Source organism: Salvelinus sp. IW2-2015, linkage group LG23 (assembly GCF_002910315.2).
Source record: "Salvelinus sp. IW2-2015 linkage group LG23, ASM291031v2, whole genome shotgun sequence".
NCBI lineage: Eukaryota > Metazoa > Chordata > Actinopteri > Salmoniformes > Salmonidae > Salvelinus > Salvelinus sp. IW2-2015.
Genome location: NC_036863.1, coordinates 39,008,434 through 39,025,905, shown reverse-complemented (window position 1 = coordinate 39,025,905; position 17,472 = coordinate 39,008,434). Strand labels below are relative to the sequence as shown.

General features: G+C 43.7%; 1 protein-coding gene across 1 annotated transcript in view; it reads right to left on the bottom strand.

Moving 5' to 3' along the window:
• Positions 1–12,467, bottom strand: part of LOC111950960 (ephrin type-B receptor 4a-like) — a 42,623-nt gene extending 30,156 nt beyond the window's left edge. The window contains 1 exon segment of the mRNA XM_070434530.1: positions 11,484–12,467. Within this exon segment, the coding sequence (XP_070290631.1) occupies positions 11,484–11,562 (79 nt within the window). The 5' untranslated portion in view covers positions 11,563–12,467.
• Positions 12,468–17,472: the final 5,005 nt, after the last annotated feature.

Genomic DNA, 17,472 nt, shown 5'->3' with positions numbered 1-17,472 from the left:
GGGGAGAAGAGTGGGGAGAAGGGTGGGGAGAAGAGTGGGGAGAAGGGTGGGGAGAAGGGTGGGCGGGAGAGTGTTGGACAGGGCTGACCTGGGTTAAGCAGTTATGGGACAGCTGGGAGGGAGAGAGAGACAGAAACAGATGAAGGGAGAAAGGGAGAGAAGAAAAGAGACTAGTGGAAGCTTATCAGGGCATTTTGCCACTAAGACACCGTCTTCCACTATTCATGTGCATGTGAGCATGAGTGTGTGTGTGTGTTTGTGCAAACCGGCAGTTCTTAGAGTGTGTGTGTTTGACATGAAGTTGAGCCTGTGAGATTAGGTCTCCTCCTCTCCTCTAATCCCACTCCCCTCCTCCCTGTTTCCTGCTTCTCTCCTGGTCTGGAGGGAGCTGAGGAGTGATGGACTGGCCACTGACATCCTCACACTGCATTCAGCAGACCTACTGGAGCGAGAGGCCCTCTGAGGAAACATTACACTTCACTCTCTGCTCTTTATAATAAGGGCACCGTTATGATAGCGCATGGACCTGTGTGTGTTTACATGTAGCCTGTGTGTGTTTGAGAGAGAGGTGCATCTATGTCACTGAGTGAACAAAGCATTAGGAACACCTTTTCCATGACAAACTGACCAGGTGAATCCAGGTGAAAGCTATGATCCCTTATTGATGTCATCTGTTAAACATCTTCAATCAGTGTAGATGAAGGGGAGGAAACCGGTTAAAGAAGGATTTTTTGGCCTTGAGACAATTGAGACATGGATTGTGTATGTGTGCCATTCAGAGGGTGAACGGGCAAGACAAAAGATTTAAGTGCCTTTAACCGGGTATGGTAGTAGATGCCAGGCACACCGGTTTGACTGTGTCAAGAACTGCAACGCTGCTGTTTTTTTCACGCTCAACAGTTTCCCGTGTCTATCAAGAATGGTCAACCACCCAAAGGACACAACTGTGGGAAGCATTGGAGTCAACATGGGCCAGCATCCCTGTTGAACTCTTTTGACACATTGTAAAGTCCATACCCCGATAAATTGAGGCTGTTCTGAGGGGAAAAGGGAGTGCAACTCAATATTAGGAAGGTGTTCTTAATGTTTTGTACCCTCAGTGTATATACTGTAAATATATATATATATAGAGAGAGAGAGAGCGAGAGAGAGCGAAAGAGAGAGAGAGCGAAAGAGAACGGATTGAGGAAAGAAAGTGAGAATGAGGGTGTTAATGTTGGACTCCTAGTTGGATGTACTCCTCTTCAGGGATGTATGCCAAACAGACTGGTCCAGGCAGGTAGATACTAGTGTCCCTGTGCTCTCCTTCCCTCCCAGGCCACAACCCCATCCAGTGACTGTTGGGAGCAGGCTACTGGCTATTAGAACTGGACAGGGTCACTTTTCTGTGTGGGTATGTGTGTGGGTATGTGTGTGGGTATCTGTGTGGGTATGTGTGTGGGTATCTATGTGGGTATGTGTGTGGGTATGTGTGTGGGTATCTATGTGGGTATGGTGTGTGGGTATTGGTCGGGTGTGTGGGTGGGTATCTAGTGTATGTGTGGTGGGTATTGGTGTGTGGGTAACATGTGGGGTATGGCGCTGTGTGGGTATGTGTGGTGTTACTACGTGTGTGGGTATACGTGTGGTGGGTATGTTGTGTGGGTACTCGTGTGTGGTCTTGTATGTGTGGTAATGTGTGGGGGTAACTATGTGTGGTATGAATATATGGGTCTGTTGGTGGTATTAGTGTGCTGGTATGTGTTGGTAGGTATGTGTACTGATGTGTGGGTATGTATGTGTGGGTACTGGGGCTGTGTGGTGTATCGTAGTGTGGGTTCGTAGTGTTGTGGTACTTGCTGTGTGGGTATGTGTGTGTGTGTGTATCTGATGTGTGGTATATGATGTGGTGGGTATCTATGTGGTGTACTGTTGTGTGGGTATACGTGGTGTGGGTTATATGCTGTGGTGTGAATGAGGTATGTGTGTGGGGTACTGTGTGGGTGTGGACTGTGTGTGTAGTCTGTATGGGGTAATGTGTGGTGGTGTATTGCTGTAGGTGTGGTATGTAGTGTGAGTTACTGGAATGTGTGGGTACTGTAGTGTGGGTACTATGTGTGGGTATGGGGTCTGTGTGTGGGTAAATCTGTGTGGGTATCTGTGTGGGTATGTGTGTGGGTATGTGTGTGGGTATCTGTGTGGGTATGTGTGTGGGTATCTGTGTGGGTATCTGTGTGGGTATGTGTGTGGGTATGTGTGTGGGTATGCAGCCAGAGTTAAATAACACAGCTGGGAACCAAAATGGCTGACCATAGCAGTGGGGATTAAGTGTCTTAAACCTACCCTCCGAGTCTGGTATTCATTTTGGCTCTGAAATGTGCAGGCTCCAATTGACTCAATCCTCTGAATTTTTGGGGTAAAAAATGGTGGCTGAAATTCCTGTGCCACAGCAGAAGATATAGAATTAGAGACAGCAGCGTTTCCATGCAACAGACTGCGGTAGTTGTCTCCGGAACGTAGGGAAATATTACCACAACATTTCTGTCACGTTTCAGCTAGCGAATTGCGGAGATTGTTCAGCAGAAGTAATGTTCTGGGTTTGTCTCGCCCTGGTTTGATTTGGAGTTCTTTAGCTAATCTCACACCAAAGGGGTGATCTGAAAGAGTCCAGTTGACTTCCCACATCTCCCTCCCTGGCTAACAAAAGACACTGAGCTATGGGTGAGATTAAACTCCATAAAAGCCTAATTAAGTAGGGCTGGAGTGGAACAAAAAACTCTTTGAGTCCTCACCTCCATCCCTTAGAGAGAAAAACAGAACCACTGTGGAACAGCTCGCTACAAGATCAAGTAACCTCGCCGATTATTGAGTGGACAACAATGGTGCAGTTAGTTGGCATGGGTTTAATAGGCATCACAACTAAACCAGTGTGTGTGTCACTGTGTGTTTAGAACAAAGGGTTTAGGATAGAGTCAACCTCCAATTAAAAGGAGTTGTGTTTATTTGTAATTGTTTCTGTTTCATAACTCATTGGGACTCAACGGTAACAAGTGTGACGGCGATAACTCTTTACGTTCATAAGAATTTACAAAGAGTTTATAAAGATAGTTCACAAACTATCACCATGTGTTGAAGGAAACACACACACTCTGGCTCTGGTACAGGTCCGTTTTCAAATTCTGTACAACCTCCGTGCACTTTTAGCATGTTCACTGTTTGTTGTGTTTTCGTGGTTCTTTCTGTCCTTGTAATTCTGTCGTTCAATCTTCTGCCGTTCCGCCCATTACTCTCTCCCCATCCCGCGACTCAAGTCGCATCCTTATAATTATCTCTGGACAGAAAATGTGTTTGCATGCATCTCCATGTCAGTCACACTGAGAGAGTCTCCCTCCCACTGAACACTGGGAAAAATACCAAACAAAAGGTCAACTCTCTCACACACACTTCTACAGACGCACTCAAATATGCTCTGACGCAAAAAGTACACGCATCGACTGCGGAAAATAATACGACCAACATTTAGTGTCGGGGCCCTCTCCAACGTCTGCCTTCTTTAACATATCGAGCTTTTGGGGTCCCCATTGGTTCCAGAAAAACATGACAGACTATTACAACTGTATATGGTCCTTGTGACATGAAACACGCAGACACACCACACACGCGCAAACACACACAGTCTCTCAGTGACTAATCCGCAGTGGGAGGTGAACAGCTTGAAGCTGGGGGACAGTCACTCTGAATGGCAGCACAGACTTAGGCTACATCAACCATCCAAAGATCGGCACGTCCAAGCCCAGATACAAGAGAATACTCGCTCTGCATGGGTCTTCTCTTTCATTCTGACTCATCCCCCTCTTTCTCCCTTTCAGCAGCCAAGGAAAGCCAGACACATTGAGGGGGTACAGCTCAAAATCTTCTTTCCACTGTTCTTTGCTCTTAACGGCTTAAGACATGGTGGGATTGAAGGGGGGGGGGGGCTTTGGAACAGATTTTGTAGGTTCCAAAGAGGGAAATAAGACAGAGATATCGCGTATGATGATGGATGAAATGGTGAAACCAGTGTGAACAAGTTGTGTACTCTCTCTCTCTGTCTGAGGAGCTGTGTGGTGGGACTGGAAGCCTGCTGCCTGCTGAGCCTCAGTGTTGTTACTGTATATAGGACAGATATTCTAAGGCTCAGGGGAATCACAGCGAGCACACAGGCATGGGAAGTCCCTCTGTCTCACAGCCAGGCGCTTCTGATAATCACCTACGACACACACTCAACACACACTCAACACACTCTCACTTTCTCGTCAGCCCTTTCTCATTTCTACTTGACTTGATAGCAGTCTCTCCCTCTCACCCACTGGCAGAAATTACTCTCTCCATAAGTGTCAATCTCTGTCCCTGTCTTATATGAAAGGCTGTGGCCTCATTCCATGTCCTCTGCTACCGGTCCCCTCTCTAGTCGTCCCCATTGTGTCCCCTCTCACAGTGAGTGTGTGTGTGGGTGGAGGTGCAGAGGAGAGCACGTGGGTCACCTTCCCCGCTTCTTGCCTGCATGTCAGCGTGCCACTGACGTTGATGCATGGGTTGGGGGGCTGGTGGTGGTGGGCTGGGGGGGCTTTTTCTATCCCCTCATCAACCCGGACTACCGTCCACCTGTCATATTTCCATTTGCATCGCATCTCATTTGTGACTAAAGTAGTCTTGATAAGCCAACCCAGACCCACTCAGGAACCCATCTGTCTAGGCCGAGCCTAGCCAGCGGAGGCAACTTCATCAGGCCACGAGAGAGAGAGAGAGAGAGAGAGAGAGAGAGAGAGAGAGAGAGAGAGAGAGAGATTGCAATAGTTGAAGTGGAGGGTGATGATTCTCTATACAAAGACAACATAATGTACAGTAAACATAGTTAAGTTAGAGTGTAGGTTTGATTAACCATCACCGATAATTGTCAACTAAGGCATGTTACATTGCCATGTGCGGCTGTTTACAAATGTAACGGTGCTTGTCTGTTCAATTAAACCACAATCTGAAGGCAAAATGGGCCTTGGAATCATATTTTTCAATAATTAGGTTAGCCTAATAACCCCACTGTTACATTCCCGTCTGATATAATAAGCATAATGACAGAACATTGAAACAGCCTTCGTTATATTGTGAGGAATGCATTGTACAGGAGTACATCCAACCTACCCTTCCATCTGCTGTCGGACGAAAGCACACATTAGCAGGACCAGCCAAGCTGGGAGCAATGCGCCTTGGATAATGAATTCATAATCATACAATTAATCCTGTAATAAAACGAACTCCTTCGTTCGTGATGGTCAAAAAAACGTGTAACTGGGAAATTGTGCACGTCAGCGGACCTGTAACCCATGGCCGCAACAATGACACATCTGACACAGACCACAGGTTCAAACACACCAGTTTCACTGAGAAATGGATAATACAAAAATGTATGGTCACAGATTTCAAGGAAAAACTTGCTTTGACGACGGTTTGCAAGGTCATATCTCATGGAATAAGTCGATTAAAACAGAATCAACCCCAGTTTCTTTAAAGATCGTAGCATAGTCATATCAAAATATGAACTTTCCATTTGAGGGAAAACTTTCCTTTATATGCTATGAATATTGTACAGCTTGCTATACAATTTATTAGCACGCGTTCGGCCTATGTCCCCTCTTGTCATTTTCGACAAAAGGGGACGCAGTATGTAAACTTATCGTATCCTGGGATGTATTCGGTCCACTCTTTGTCCGCGAGCCTTACTTTCTCCCAAATGTCCTCTCAATTCTGATGCTCTAGACTCCGCAATATTGAAACATTTGAAAAGACCCCCTCAACGTCTCAACCAATGAACGGAAAGAAGTTTACTGACTGCGTTTGTTCGTTTCGTAGCCTATTCTTCTTTCCAACAACGGCCAGAACAATAATTGAATGATGGATTTTTTTGGGTAAAAATCCTCCTAAAAAATCTAGTCGACTTGTTCGGGAACAACTGCGTGTCTCGTGCCACTGCCTTTACGTTTCCAGTGATGTAGAGAGATTGACAAATTAAAGAGTTTAAATATCTTTTTTTAACGATAAATCACTTTCAGGTTAATAATAAAACAAAAAAACTAAAAGTATGGACTTACGCTGTCCAGACTCGCAGTTCGTCTCACTGGGGGAATGTTTTCACCACACACCAATCAAAGTCGAATAGCACTAGACTCCACTGCTGCATACGCCCCGACCTTCACCACACAGTCTTCGGCATCATTAGGTCGATTTGCGAGCTGTCAGTCAAATAGGAATATGAAAATCAATGTATGTATCACTCGGACCCCACGTCTGTTGGATATTTTTTTGCGATCTTTTCATGAGCTGTTTCTTCCTTCATTCGTTGTTGAGAGTTTCTGTAGACTAAATACCGGTGAGTGATATTGCCATACCAAAAGTGTTTATCGTGTTCATTATGATACACACATTGAAATAGCCTAAGTTTTGGATGTGGAGATCATATACAATGTTCTTTTTAGGTCTTAGTTTTCCATCCAGTCTTGCTTGCAAGCATAAATATATGTAGGCTACTTACTACAATCTTATCTTGGAGAAGAAACCGCAGACTGTGTCTGGTTTCATGTCATCTCCCATTGAAAAATGCACTCTCAATCAGGGTCGCAGGGGCCCACTTTGTGTATTGGCCTTTATTTTCCTCGGCAGTGACTTCATGAAAGTGAAAGAGCGTTTGTCCTTTTTTCTTACGATAAATTATCTGGAAGGACCAGTGGAAACAATTAGTAGCAGTGAAAGACTGGTCACTTCATGCTGAGAACAAGAACGCGTTGAGAATGAAAAATAATTGCTATTTATGAGTATCAGTTACAATTTTATAATGATATCTATTGATTTATACCTAATTTATGGTATAGTCCGGAGTCAGAAAACCGACATTTCTGGTGTTAGACCTACCTGTTCTTTATCATCTTTAGTAGGTGTGTGACTTAATGGCTACAAATCTTTTTTACACCCCACATTTAGCGCATACTATGCTCAATCACCATTGCTGTGTTTCATGTGTTGCTGCCACGCTATGTCTGTCTTCTAGGTCCTTCTTTATGTAGTGTGTGGTGTCTCTTGTGATGTGCGTCTTGTCAATATTTTTATTTATATTTAATCCCAGCCCATCCCGCAGAAGGCATTGTTTAGGCGTCATTGTAAATAAGAATTTGTTCTTAACTGACATTGGCCTAGTTTAATAAAAGGTTAAAATATTTTATATATATTTTAAACATCCACGTAATGCATTTCCACTCGAGAACTATTAGCGACAAAAAACTCTTGTCCTACACAGAAACTTGGCGTGCATTAATTCATGTAACCACATTGCTGATGTGATAATCAGTCTTTAAAAGAATAAAAGGGGATTATAATCAATGGTGCTGAATGAACTTTTTGCACGAAAAGATCCCCTTTGACCGACACACTTATATGCACAGATTCAGAATATGGACGTATGCATAGAAGACACGACCAATACCAAAACCATACCTGTTACACCCATTGTGCAGTGTGTGTGGGCAGCTGTGTGTTGAGTGAGAAGCATATTTGGTTGTGTTTTTGAGTCCAGGTGGCCCCAAAAAAGTCTGGTTCGCATGGAGTAACTGGTCAGATGAGGTTAAATGGGGTCAGGTCTAACTGGGCTTATCCAAGGCTCTATCCTGTGGCACACCACACTCCTGGACAAGATCCCATTCATACCACTACACAATACTACACAGCAGTAGTACAACACTGTCTTTCACCTTCTGTCAATGGTGAATTAAGCAGACGTTTGGTGGACGATACGCTTGCACAGCAAGTTCTTCGCAGAGACGGTACTGCATCGCACAGCAGGCCATAAAACCCCATGTTCCCTTACACATATTGCTACAGCTCGAGGGTGTTGGGCGAGACTTCTGGGGCTTCCCTCTCTGGGGCTGGAACAGGACATGGCGGATCGGTTGAAGAACAGAGGGAACCAGCCAATAATGAATGAAAGAAACACACAGCGTGAAGAGCTGAATTCACACAGTGCACACAGAGGTGTGAAGTCGGCTGTGGTTTCAGCGTCAGTGTGTGTAAATGGGGGAGGGGGCTGTGAAGCAGGCTACTTTCTGCCATGGCCTCAGGACATCTGGAGGCTACTGTTACATGCCTGGACCAAACCCTTCCATCCTCTATCCCCCAGACAGTGGGACAGGTGTGAAGTAGCAATGACCGACGGCTTATCTCTGGCTTCCGATGACGCGACAACAACATTTACCCTTCCCATCCATAACACCGATGGACTGATTTATAAACTGCACAGTCACCGGCAATTACCCCCAAAGCCGCTTCAGCTGCTAGTCTTCCTCAGCCCCTCTCCTCCCGCCGCTGATCACTTCACGTCACCCATCTTTAATTGGGATACAAATGGAAATAACATCGAAGTAAGGGTTTGCCATGTAACCGCGGAGGTAGAAAGCGCAGAGGGTGGCTAGTTGTGCTGTGGAATGCAGGATTTAAATAAATAACGCAGACACAAGAATTAATTCATTATGCAAAAGAGGAGAGCAGGGGGGGGGGTTGGGGAGAGAGCGGAGGGAGGAGCGGATAAGGACACAGGAGACACAGGAAGGGAGAGTGAGGGAGAGGATGGGAGTATGGGCATGAGGAACACACACACACACACACACACACACACACACACACACACACACACACACACACACACACTGTCTAATCTCAGAGGGTTTGGGGCCCTTTTGAGGATCTTACCCTGTGGACAGAATCCAATCTACCCCCCACGGACGCCAAGCTTAACTTGGCCAAATTAATCATCACCAGCATTGCCCTTTTTAATACCTTCACAGTCCTGCAGTCACCACATGGAGGTAACACTTCAAAAACCGCCAAATGCCGTGCAAATATTATTTTAAAAAGTAAATAAGTTGTTTAAGTGGAGTTTTTAAAAGACAAGGGAGAGGTCACATTCAATAGATTAGCCTAACTCCCAGCGCTGCTTCTCTTTCTGCTCCATCTGTTGGGAGCTGAAAAGGGAATTAGTGAACAGATGTTGGAGGTGGGTTCATGACATGAAAACGATACATTCTAGGCCTAGATCCTCAAAAACCCTTCTCAATGGAAGTGAAGCAGGCCTACAGAGTAGCATTACAGGCCAGGACGTAGAGTGAATCGTAATAGTGCAGACACTGACTGAGGGCAAAACCTCGAAAAATTAGCTTAACTTCAATTAATCAACTAAAACACAATTGTGAATTGATTTTGGCGTTGCTGTGGCTAATTACAGTGAAGTTGTAGTAGGCATACCCAACTAATCCCTTCAAGTCACCTGTAATGTCATAGCCGTGCTCGGATGTTGTCCATGCCTGTCAAACAGCACCATGTTAATTGTTTGTAGATAGCAGGGACCAGGTGTCTCCATTTCAGCATGTAATGTGGAACTAATCCAAGCCATGCCGTTCAGGATTGATTGGTAGTTAGACACCATAGAAATGGTCTGGGTGGATGCGGTCTAGAAGCTGGTACACTGTGTGGCCAAAAGTATGTGGACACCCCTTCAAATTAGTGGATTCGGGTATTTCAGTCACACCCGTTGTTAACAGGTGAATAAAACCGAGCACACAGCCATGCAATCTCCCTAGGGAAAACAATTGGCAGTAGAATGGCCTTACTGAAGAGCTTCGTGACTTTCAATGTGGCACTGTCACAGGATGCCACCTTTCCAACAAGTCAGTTCGTAAAACTTCTGCCTTGCTAGAGCTGCCTTGGTCAACTGTGAGCGCTGTTATTATGAAGTGGAAATGCCTAGGAGCAACWACGGCWCAGCCGCGAAGTGGTAGGCCACACAAGCTCACAGAACGGGGAAGCTGAGTGCTGAAGCGTGTAAAAACCGTCTGTCCTCGGTTGCAACACTCACAACAGAGTTCCAAACTGCCTCTGGAARMAATGACAGCACAAGAACTGTTCGTTGGGAGCTTGAAATKGGTTTCCATGGCCGAGCAGCCGCACACAAGCATACGATCACCATGCGTAATGCCAAGCATCGACAAGAGTGGCTTAAAGCTTGTCGCCATTGGACTCCGGAGCAGTGAAAACACCTTCTCTGGAGTGATGAATCACGCTTCACTATCTGGCAGTCCGACTGACAAATCTGGGTTTGGTGGATGCCAGGAGAACGCTACCTGCCCGAATGCATAGTGCCAACTGTAAAGTTTGGTGGAGGAAGAATAATGGTCTGAGGCTGTTTTTCATGGTTCAGGCCAGGCCCCTTAGCTCCAGTGAAGGGAAATCTTAACGCTACAGCATACAATGACATTTTAGACGATTCTGTGCTTCCAACTTTGTGGCAACAGTTTGGGGAAGGACCTTTCCTGTTTCAGCATGACAATGCCCCTGTGCACAAAGCGAGGTCCATACAGAAATGGTGTGTTGAGATCGRTGTGGAAGAACTTGACTGGCCTGCACAGAGCCCTGACCTCAACCCCATCGAACACCTTTGGGATGAATTGGAACGCCGGCTTCSAGCCAGGCTTAATCGCTTAACATCAGTGCCCGACCTCACTAATGCTCGTGGCTGAATCGCAGCAAGTCACCGCAGCAATGTTCCAACATCTAGTAGTGTGTGGAGGTTGTTATAGCAGCAAAGGGGGACCAACTCCATATTAATACCCATGATTTTGGAAGGAGACGTTCGACAAGCAGGTGTCCACATACTTTTAGCCGTGTAGTGTATGTTTCCACACAGACCATTTCTGTGCTGTTCCACACCTTTCCAGAACACATACATAAAGACACACACACACACACACACACCTGTCTCTTATACACATCTAGATGTGTATAAGAGACAGGTGTATGTTTCCACACAGACCATTTCTGTGCTGTTCCACACCTTTCCAGAACACATACATAAAGACACACTAAATCCACAAATGTGCGCTCACACACACACACACACACACACACACANCACACACACACACACACACACACACACACACACACACACAGCTAATTCCTTATCACCTTCGTATCTTAAATGAATCCAGGTATTTATGTTGTCTTGGGCTGTTTTTAAAATGCCTATGTACAGACATTTGCATAGGCTCTTGTGCAGGCCAGTCAAATTAATCTTCATTAAGGGGAAAAGTCTCATTGCAATAGTTAGATAGTGGAGGGTGATGATTCTCTATACAAAGACAACATAATGTACAGTAAACATAGTTAATGTAGGAGTGTAGGTTTGATTAACCATCACGATAATTGTCAACTAGCATGTTACATTGCCATGTGCGGCTGTTACAATGTAACGGTGCTGTTGTTACAATGTAACCACAATCTGAAGGCAAAATGGGCCTTAATCATATTTTCAATAATTAGGTAGCCTAATAACCCCACTGTACATTTCCCGTCGATAATAAGCATAATGACAGAACATGAAACAGCCTTGTTATATTTGAGAACATTGTACAGGAGGTAATCCAACCTACCYTCCTCTGCTGTCGACAGAAGCACACATTCCAGCAGGACCAGCCAAAGTGGGGCAATGCGCCTGGATATGAAATTCATAATGGCATACAGATTATCYGTAATATAAACGAACTCCTTCGGTCGTGTTGGTCAAAAAAACGTGTAACTGGGAATTTAGTGGCACCGTCAGCTGGACCGTGTACCCATTGGCCGCAACACTGACCACATCTGACACGGACCACAGTTCAAACACCAGTTTCACTGGAAATGAGTAATACAAAAATGTGGTCACAGCATTTCAAGGAAAACCTTGCTTTGACGGACGGTTGCAAGTCAATATCTCATGGAATAAGTCGATTAAAAAGAATCAACCACCAGTTTCTTTAAAGATCTAGCATAGTCAATCAAATATGAACTTTCATTTGAGGGAAAACTTTCCTTTATAGTGCTATAGAATATTGTACAGCTTGGCTATACAATTATATAGCACCGTTGTCCTATGTCCCCTCTGTCATTTTCAAAAAGGGGACGCATGTATGTGAAACTTATCGTATCCTTGGGATGTATTCGGTCCACTCTTTGTCCGCGAGCCCTCTACTTCTCCCAAATGTCCTCTCAATTCGATGTCTAGACTCCGCAATTGAAGCACTTGAAAACCCCCTCAAGTCTCAACATGAACGAAAATAATGTTACTGCTGCGTTTTGTTCGTTTCGGTAGCCTATTTTCTTTCCAAACGGCCAGAACAATAATTGAATGATTTTTTTTTGGTAAAAATCCTCCTAAAAAAATCTAGTCGATTGGTCGGGAACAACTGCGTGTCTCGTTGCCACTGCCTTTACGTTTCCAGTGATGTAGAATGATTGACAAATTAAAGAGTTTAAATATTTTTTTTTAACGATAAATCACTTTCAGGTAATAATAAACAAAAAAACGAAAAGTTATGGACTTATCCGCTGTCCACTCGCAGTCGTCTCACTGGGGATGTTTCACCACACACAATCAAAGTCGAATAGCACTARCCTCCACTGACTGCATACGCCCCGCCTTCACGCACACAGTTTCGGGCAATCATAGGTCGATTTGAGCTGTCAGTCAAATAGGAATATGAAAATCAATGTATGTATTCACTCGACCCCACTTCTGTGATATTTTTTTTGCGATCTTGAGCTGTTTCTTCCTTTTCGTTGTTGAGAGTTTCTGTAGACTAAATACCGGTGAGTGATATTGCTCATACCAAAGTGTTATCGTGTTTCATTCATGATACACACATTGAAATAGCCTACAGRTTTTTGGGATGTGGAGATCATATTACAATGTTCTCTTTTATGGTCTTTAGTTTCATCCCAGTCTGCTCTGCAAGCATACAATATATGTAGGCTACTTACTACAATCTATTTGGAGAAGAAACCAGCAGACTGTGTCTGGTTTCATGTCATTCCCATGCAAATAAATGCACTCTCAATTCAGGGTCGCAGGGGCCCACTTTGTGTATTGGCCTGTTATTTCCTCGGCAGTGACTTCATGAAAGTGAAGGAGCGGTTTGTCCTTTTCTTACGTAAATTATCTGGAAGACCAGTGGAAAACAATTAGTAGCAGTGAAAGACTGTCACTCAGCTGAGAACAAGAACGCGTTGAGAATGAAAAATAATGCTTATTATGATATACAGTACATTTTATAATGATATTCTATGATATACCTATATTATGGTATAGTCCGGAAGTCAGAAAACCGACATTTCTGGTGTTAGACCTACCTGATTCTTTATTCATTTCTTTAGGGTGTGTGACTTAATGGGCTACAAATCTTTTTTRCACCCCACATTTAGCGCATACTATGCTCACATCACCATGCTGTGTTTTCATGTGTTGCTGCCACGCTATGTYGTCTTAGGTCTCTCTTTATGTAGTGTTGTGGTGTCTCTTGTGATGTGCGTCTTGTCCAATATTTTTATTTTATTTATAATCCCAGCCCCMKTCCCCGCAGAARGCATTYTGGTAGGCCGTCATTGTAAATAAGAATTTGTTCTTAACTGACTTGCCTAGTTTAATAAAGGTTAAATATATATWTWTTTTTTAAACATCACGTAAGCATTTCCACTCGAGATATTAGGCGACATAAAACTCMTTGTCCTACACAGAAACTGCTGTAGCATAAATTCATGTAACCTACATTGCTGAATGTGATAATCAGTTTAAAAGAATAAGGGAATTATAATCAATGGTGCTGAATTGAACTATTTGCACGAAAAGATCCCTTTGACCGACACACTTATATGTCACAGATTCAGAATATGAGCAGTATGCATAGAAGACACGACCAATACCAAAACCATACCTGTACACCCATTGTGCAGGTGGTGTGGGCAGCTGTGTGTTGCAGTGAGAAGCATATTTGGTTGTGTTTTTGAGTCCAAGGTGGCCCCAAAAAAGTCTGGTCCATGAGTAACTGGGTCAGATGAAGGTTAAATGGGGTCAGGTCTAACTGGGCTTAWTCCAAGGCTCTATCCTGTGGCACACACACTCCTGGACAAGATCCATTCATACACTACACAATACTACAGCAGCAGTATACAACACTGTCTTTCACTCTGTCAATGTGAATTAAAGGCAGACGTTGGTGGGAATACGGCTGGCTCAGCAAGTTTCTCAGAGACGGTACGCATCCACAGCAGGCCATAAACCCCATGTTCCCTTACACATATGCTAACAGCTCTGAGGGTGTTGGGCGAGACTTCTGGGGCTTCCCTCTCTGGGCTGAGACAGAGACATGGCGGAGGTGAGAACAGAGGGAACCAGCAATAATGAATGAAAGAAACACACAGCGTGAAGAGCTGAGACTCACACAGTGCCACAGAGGTGTGAAGTCGGCTGTGGTTCAGCGTCAGTGTGTGTAAATGGGGGAGGGGGGCTGTGAGCAGGCTACTGTTCTGCCATGGCCTCAGGACATCTGAGGCTACTGTTACATCCTGGACCAAAACCCTTCCATCCTCTATCCCCCAGACAGTGGAGCAGGTGTGAGGTAGCAATGACCGACGGCTTATCTCTGCTTCCGATACGCAACACAACATTTACCCTTCCCATCCATAACACCGATGACTGATTTATAACTGCACAGTCACCGCAATTACCCCCAAAGCCGCTCAGCTGCAGTCTTCCTCAGCCCCTCTCCTCCCGCCGTGATCACTTCACGTCACCCATCTTTAATTGGGATATCGAAATGGAAATAACATGAAAGTAAGGGGGTTGCCATGGTAACCACGGAGGGTAGAAAGGCGCAGGGAGGGTGCTAAGTTGTGCTGTGGAATGCAGGATTTAAATAATAACGCAGACACAAAATAATTCATTATGCAAAAGAGAGAGGCAGGGGGGGGGGGTTGGGGATGAGAGAGGAGGAGGAGAGGATAAGGACACAGGAGACACAGGAAGTGAGAGTGAGGGAGAGGATGGGAGATGGGCATGAGGGAAAGAGAGAGAGAGAGAGAGAGAGAGAGAGAGAGAGAGAGAGAGAGAGAGAGAGAGAGAAAGAGAGTGTGTGTGTGAGAGAGAGAGAGGGAGGGGAGAGAGAGCTGTGAAAGAACTGCTTTCATGGCTCATGGGCATGGTCTCATGTTTAGCTGGCAGGGAGACCTTGAGCGGCACAGCCATAAGCCAATGGAACAGAAGCAGACTGCTGCCATAGCAGGTGCTCCCCCATCCCAACATACAGTACACCCACCCCTCCCTTCACTTCAACCCCTCCCTACCTTCAGCCCCTCACATGGTAAAAACAGCCCACCCCAATCCAAACCCATACATCCTAACACCGGCAYTCTTTCAAATCGGCTCCATAATCCCATACCTCATGCCTGTATCCCTAGTTCAGTGACACCCTAGCCAAACACCTGGTTACTTACAGGGAGACAACCCAGGTATTACTGTTAAAGGATGATGATAATGGTGTTGTTTTACACTTTTATGTAATCCATTCAACAGAAACATATGTCTGTAGTACTGGGATTTCAAATCTCATTGGGCTAACAGCTAACCCTACAGCTGACCCAGTTCTGACGAGATAATGTGCTCATGAATGAAACGGTAATGGAATACTTGTGACCTGAAGTGCTGAGCCACGGTGAGAAATGTGTGGATGACACAAAGACTGTACACACCATGAGTGTAAGGTGGAACATCAGCACAGAGCGCAGATGAAGGATCCGGCCAGGCAGCACACACATACAAAGGAGGAAGCTGAATAGCTAGAATTCACCACCAAGAGTGAAACTAACAGACTGCAGGAACAGGTTCTTATTACTGGTTTTGTGAAGTGTCCCCTGCATATCAAATTGGCAGATCTGTAGTGGGTTAGATATGCCTATGGTAACTGGCCTCTCAGACTGATCCTAATCACACTGGGGGAGCCAATATGGCGTGATTCTCTCTTCTCATGCCCTATTAGTCACACCAAGTGCACACCCGCAGCTACACAAGCGACACACACACACACCTAATGGACTGGTTATATAGCGATTGTCCAATGCTCAAAGTGCTTGACATTGTAAGTGGGACTGGTTATATAGTGATTTTCCAATGCTCAAAATGCTTGACATTGTAAGTGGGACTGGTTATATAGTGATTTTCCAATGCTCGAAAACTGGAAAGATTAACTAGATATACACTGGAAGATGGATAAACTGAGGATATGATGTGAGGATATAACTGAGTATATATAACTGAGAATATTTGAGTAAGCGTAACTGAGATATAACTTGAGTACTATCTGAGATTAATACTGAGGTATTAACTGAGATATAAAGATATATATAAAATATATCTATAACTGAGATATAAATAATAACTGAGTATAAACTGAAGCGTATAACTGAGATATAACGAGATATATAAAGAGGGTATAATCAGAAATATACTGATATCTGAGACATAACTGAGATAAAGTATCTGAGATAATTAGATGAGATATAACTGAGTTATAATATTAACTGAGGTTATAAGCTGAGAAATAGTATCTGAGAATGGTATAACTGAGCATATAACTGAGATATATCTGGAGATATCTAACTGAAGACTATACTGAGATAATAACTGAGATATAATAACTGAGTTATAACTGCGTATAACTGAGAAATATCTGAGGTATAACTGAGATATTATCTGAGATATAACTGAGGTATAACTTGAGAAATATCCTGAGGTATAAATGAGATATACTGGATATAACTGAGAAGTATCTGAGATATAACTGAGATAATAACTTAACATGAGATATAACTGAGATATAACTGGTAGTAACTGAGATATAATGAGATATATCTGAGATATATCTGAGAATATAGTATGAGATATAACGAGATATATCTGAGATATAACTGAGATATTAACTGAGATATAATTATCTGAGGTATAACTGAGAAATATCTGAGGTATAATGAGATAATAACTGAGAATATATCTGAGATATATACTGAGATATAACTGAGATATAACTGAGCTATACAACTGAGATATAACTGAGCTATAACTGAGCTAATAACTGAGATATAACTGAGTATAACTGAGCTATAACTGAGATATAACTGAGATACAAATGAGATAGTATCTGAGTATCAACTGAGATATAACCTGAGCTATACTAATCTGAGATATAACTGAGATATCAACTGAGATATAACTGAGATATAACTGAGATAAACTGAGATATACTGAGAGCTATTAACTGAGATATAAACTGAGCTTATAGTAACTGAGATATAACTGAGCTATAACTGAGATATATAACTGAGCTATAACTGAGCTATAACAGATATAAACTGAGTTATAACTGAGCTATAACTGAGATATAACTGAGCGTATAACTGAGAGGTATAACTGAGAAATATCTATAAACTGAGATATATACTGAGATATAGTATCTGAGATAGTAACCTGAGATATATCGTGAGATAGTAACTGAGATATAACTGAGCGACGAGAGCATCGGTCGAGTATGAGATACTAACTGAGCTATAACATGA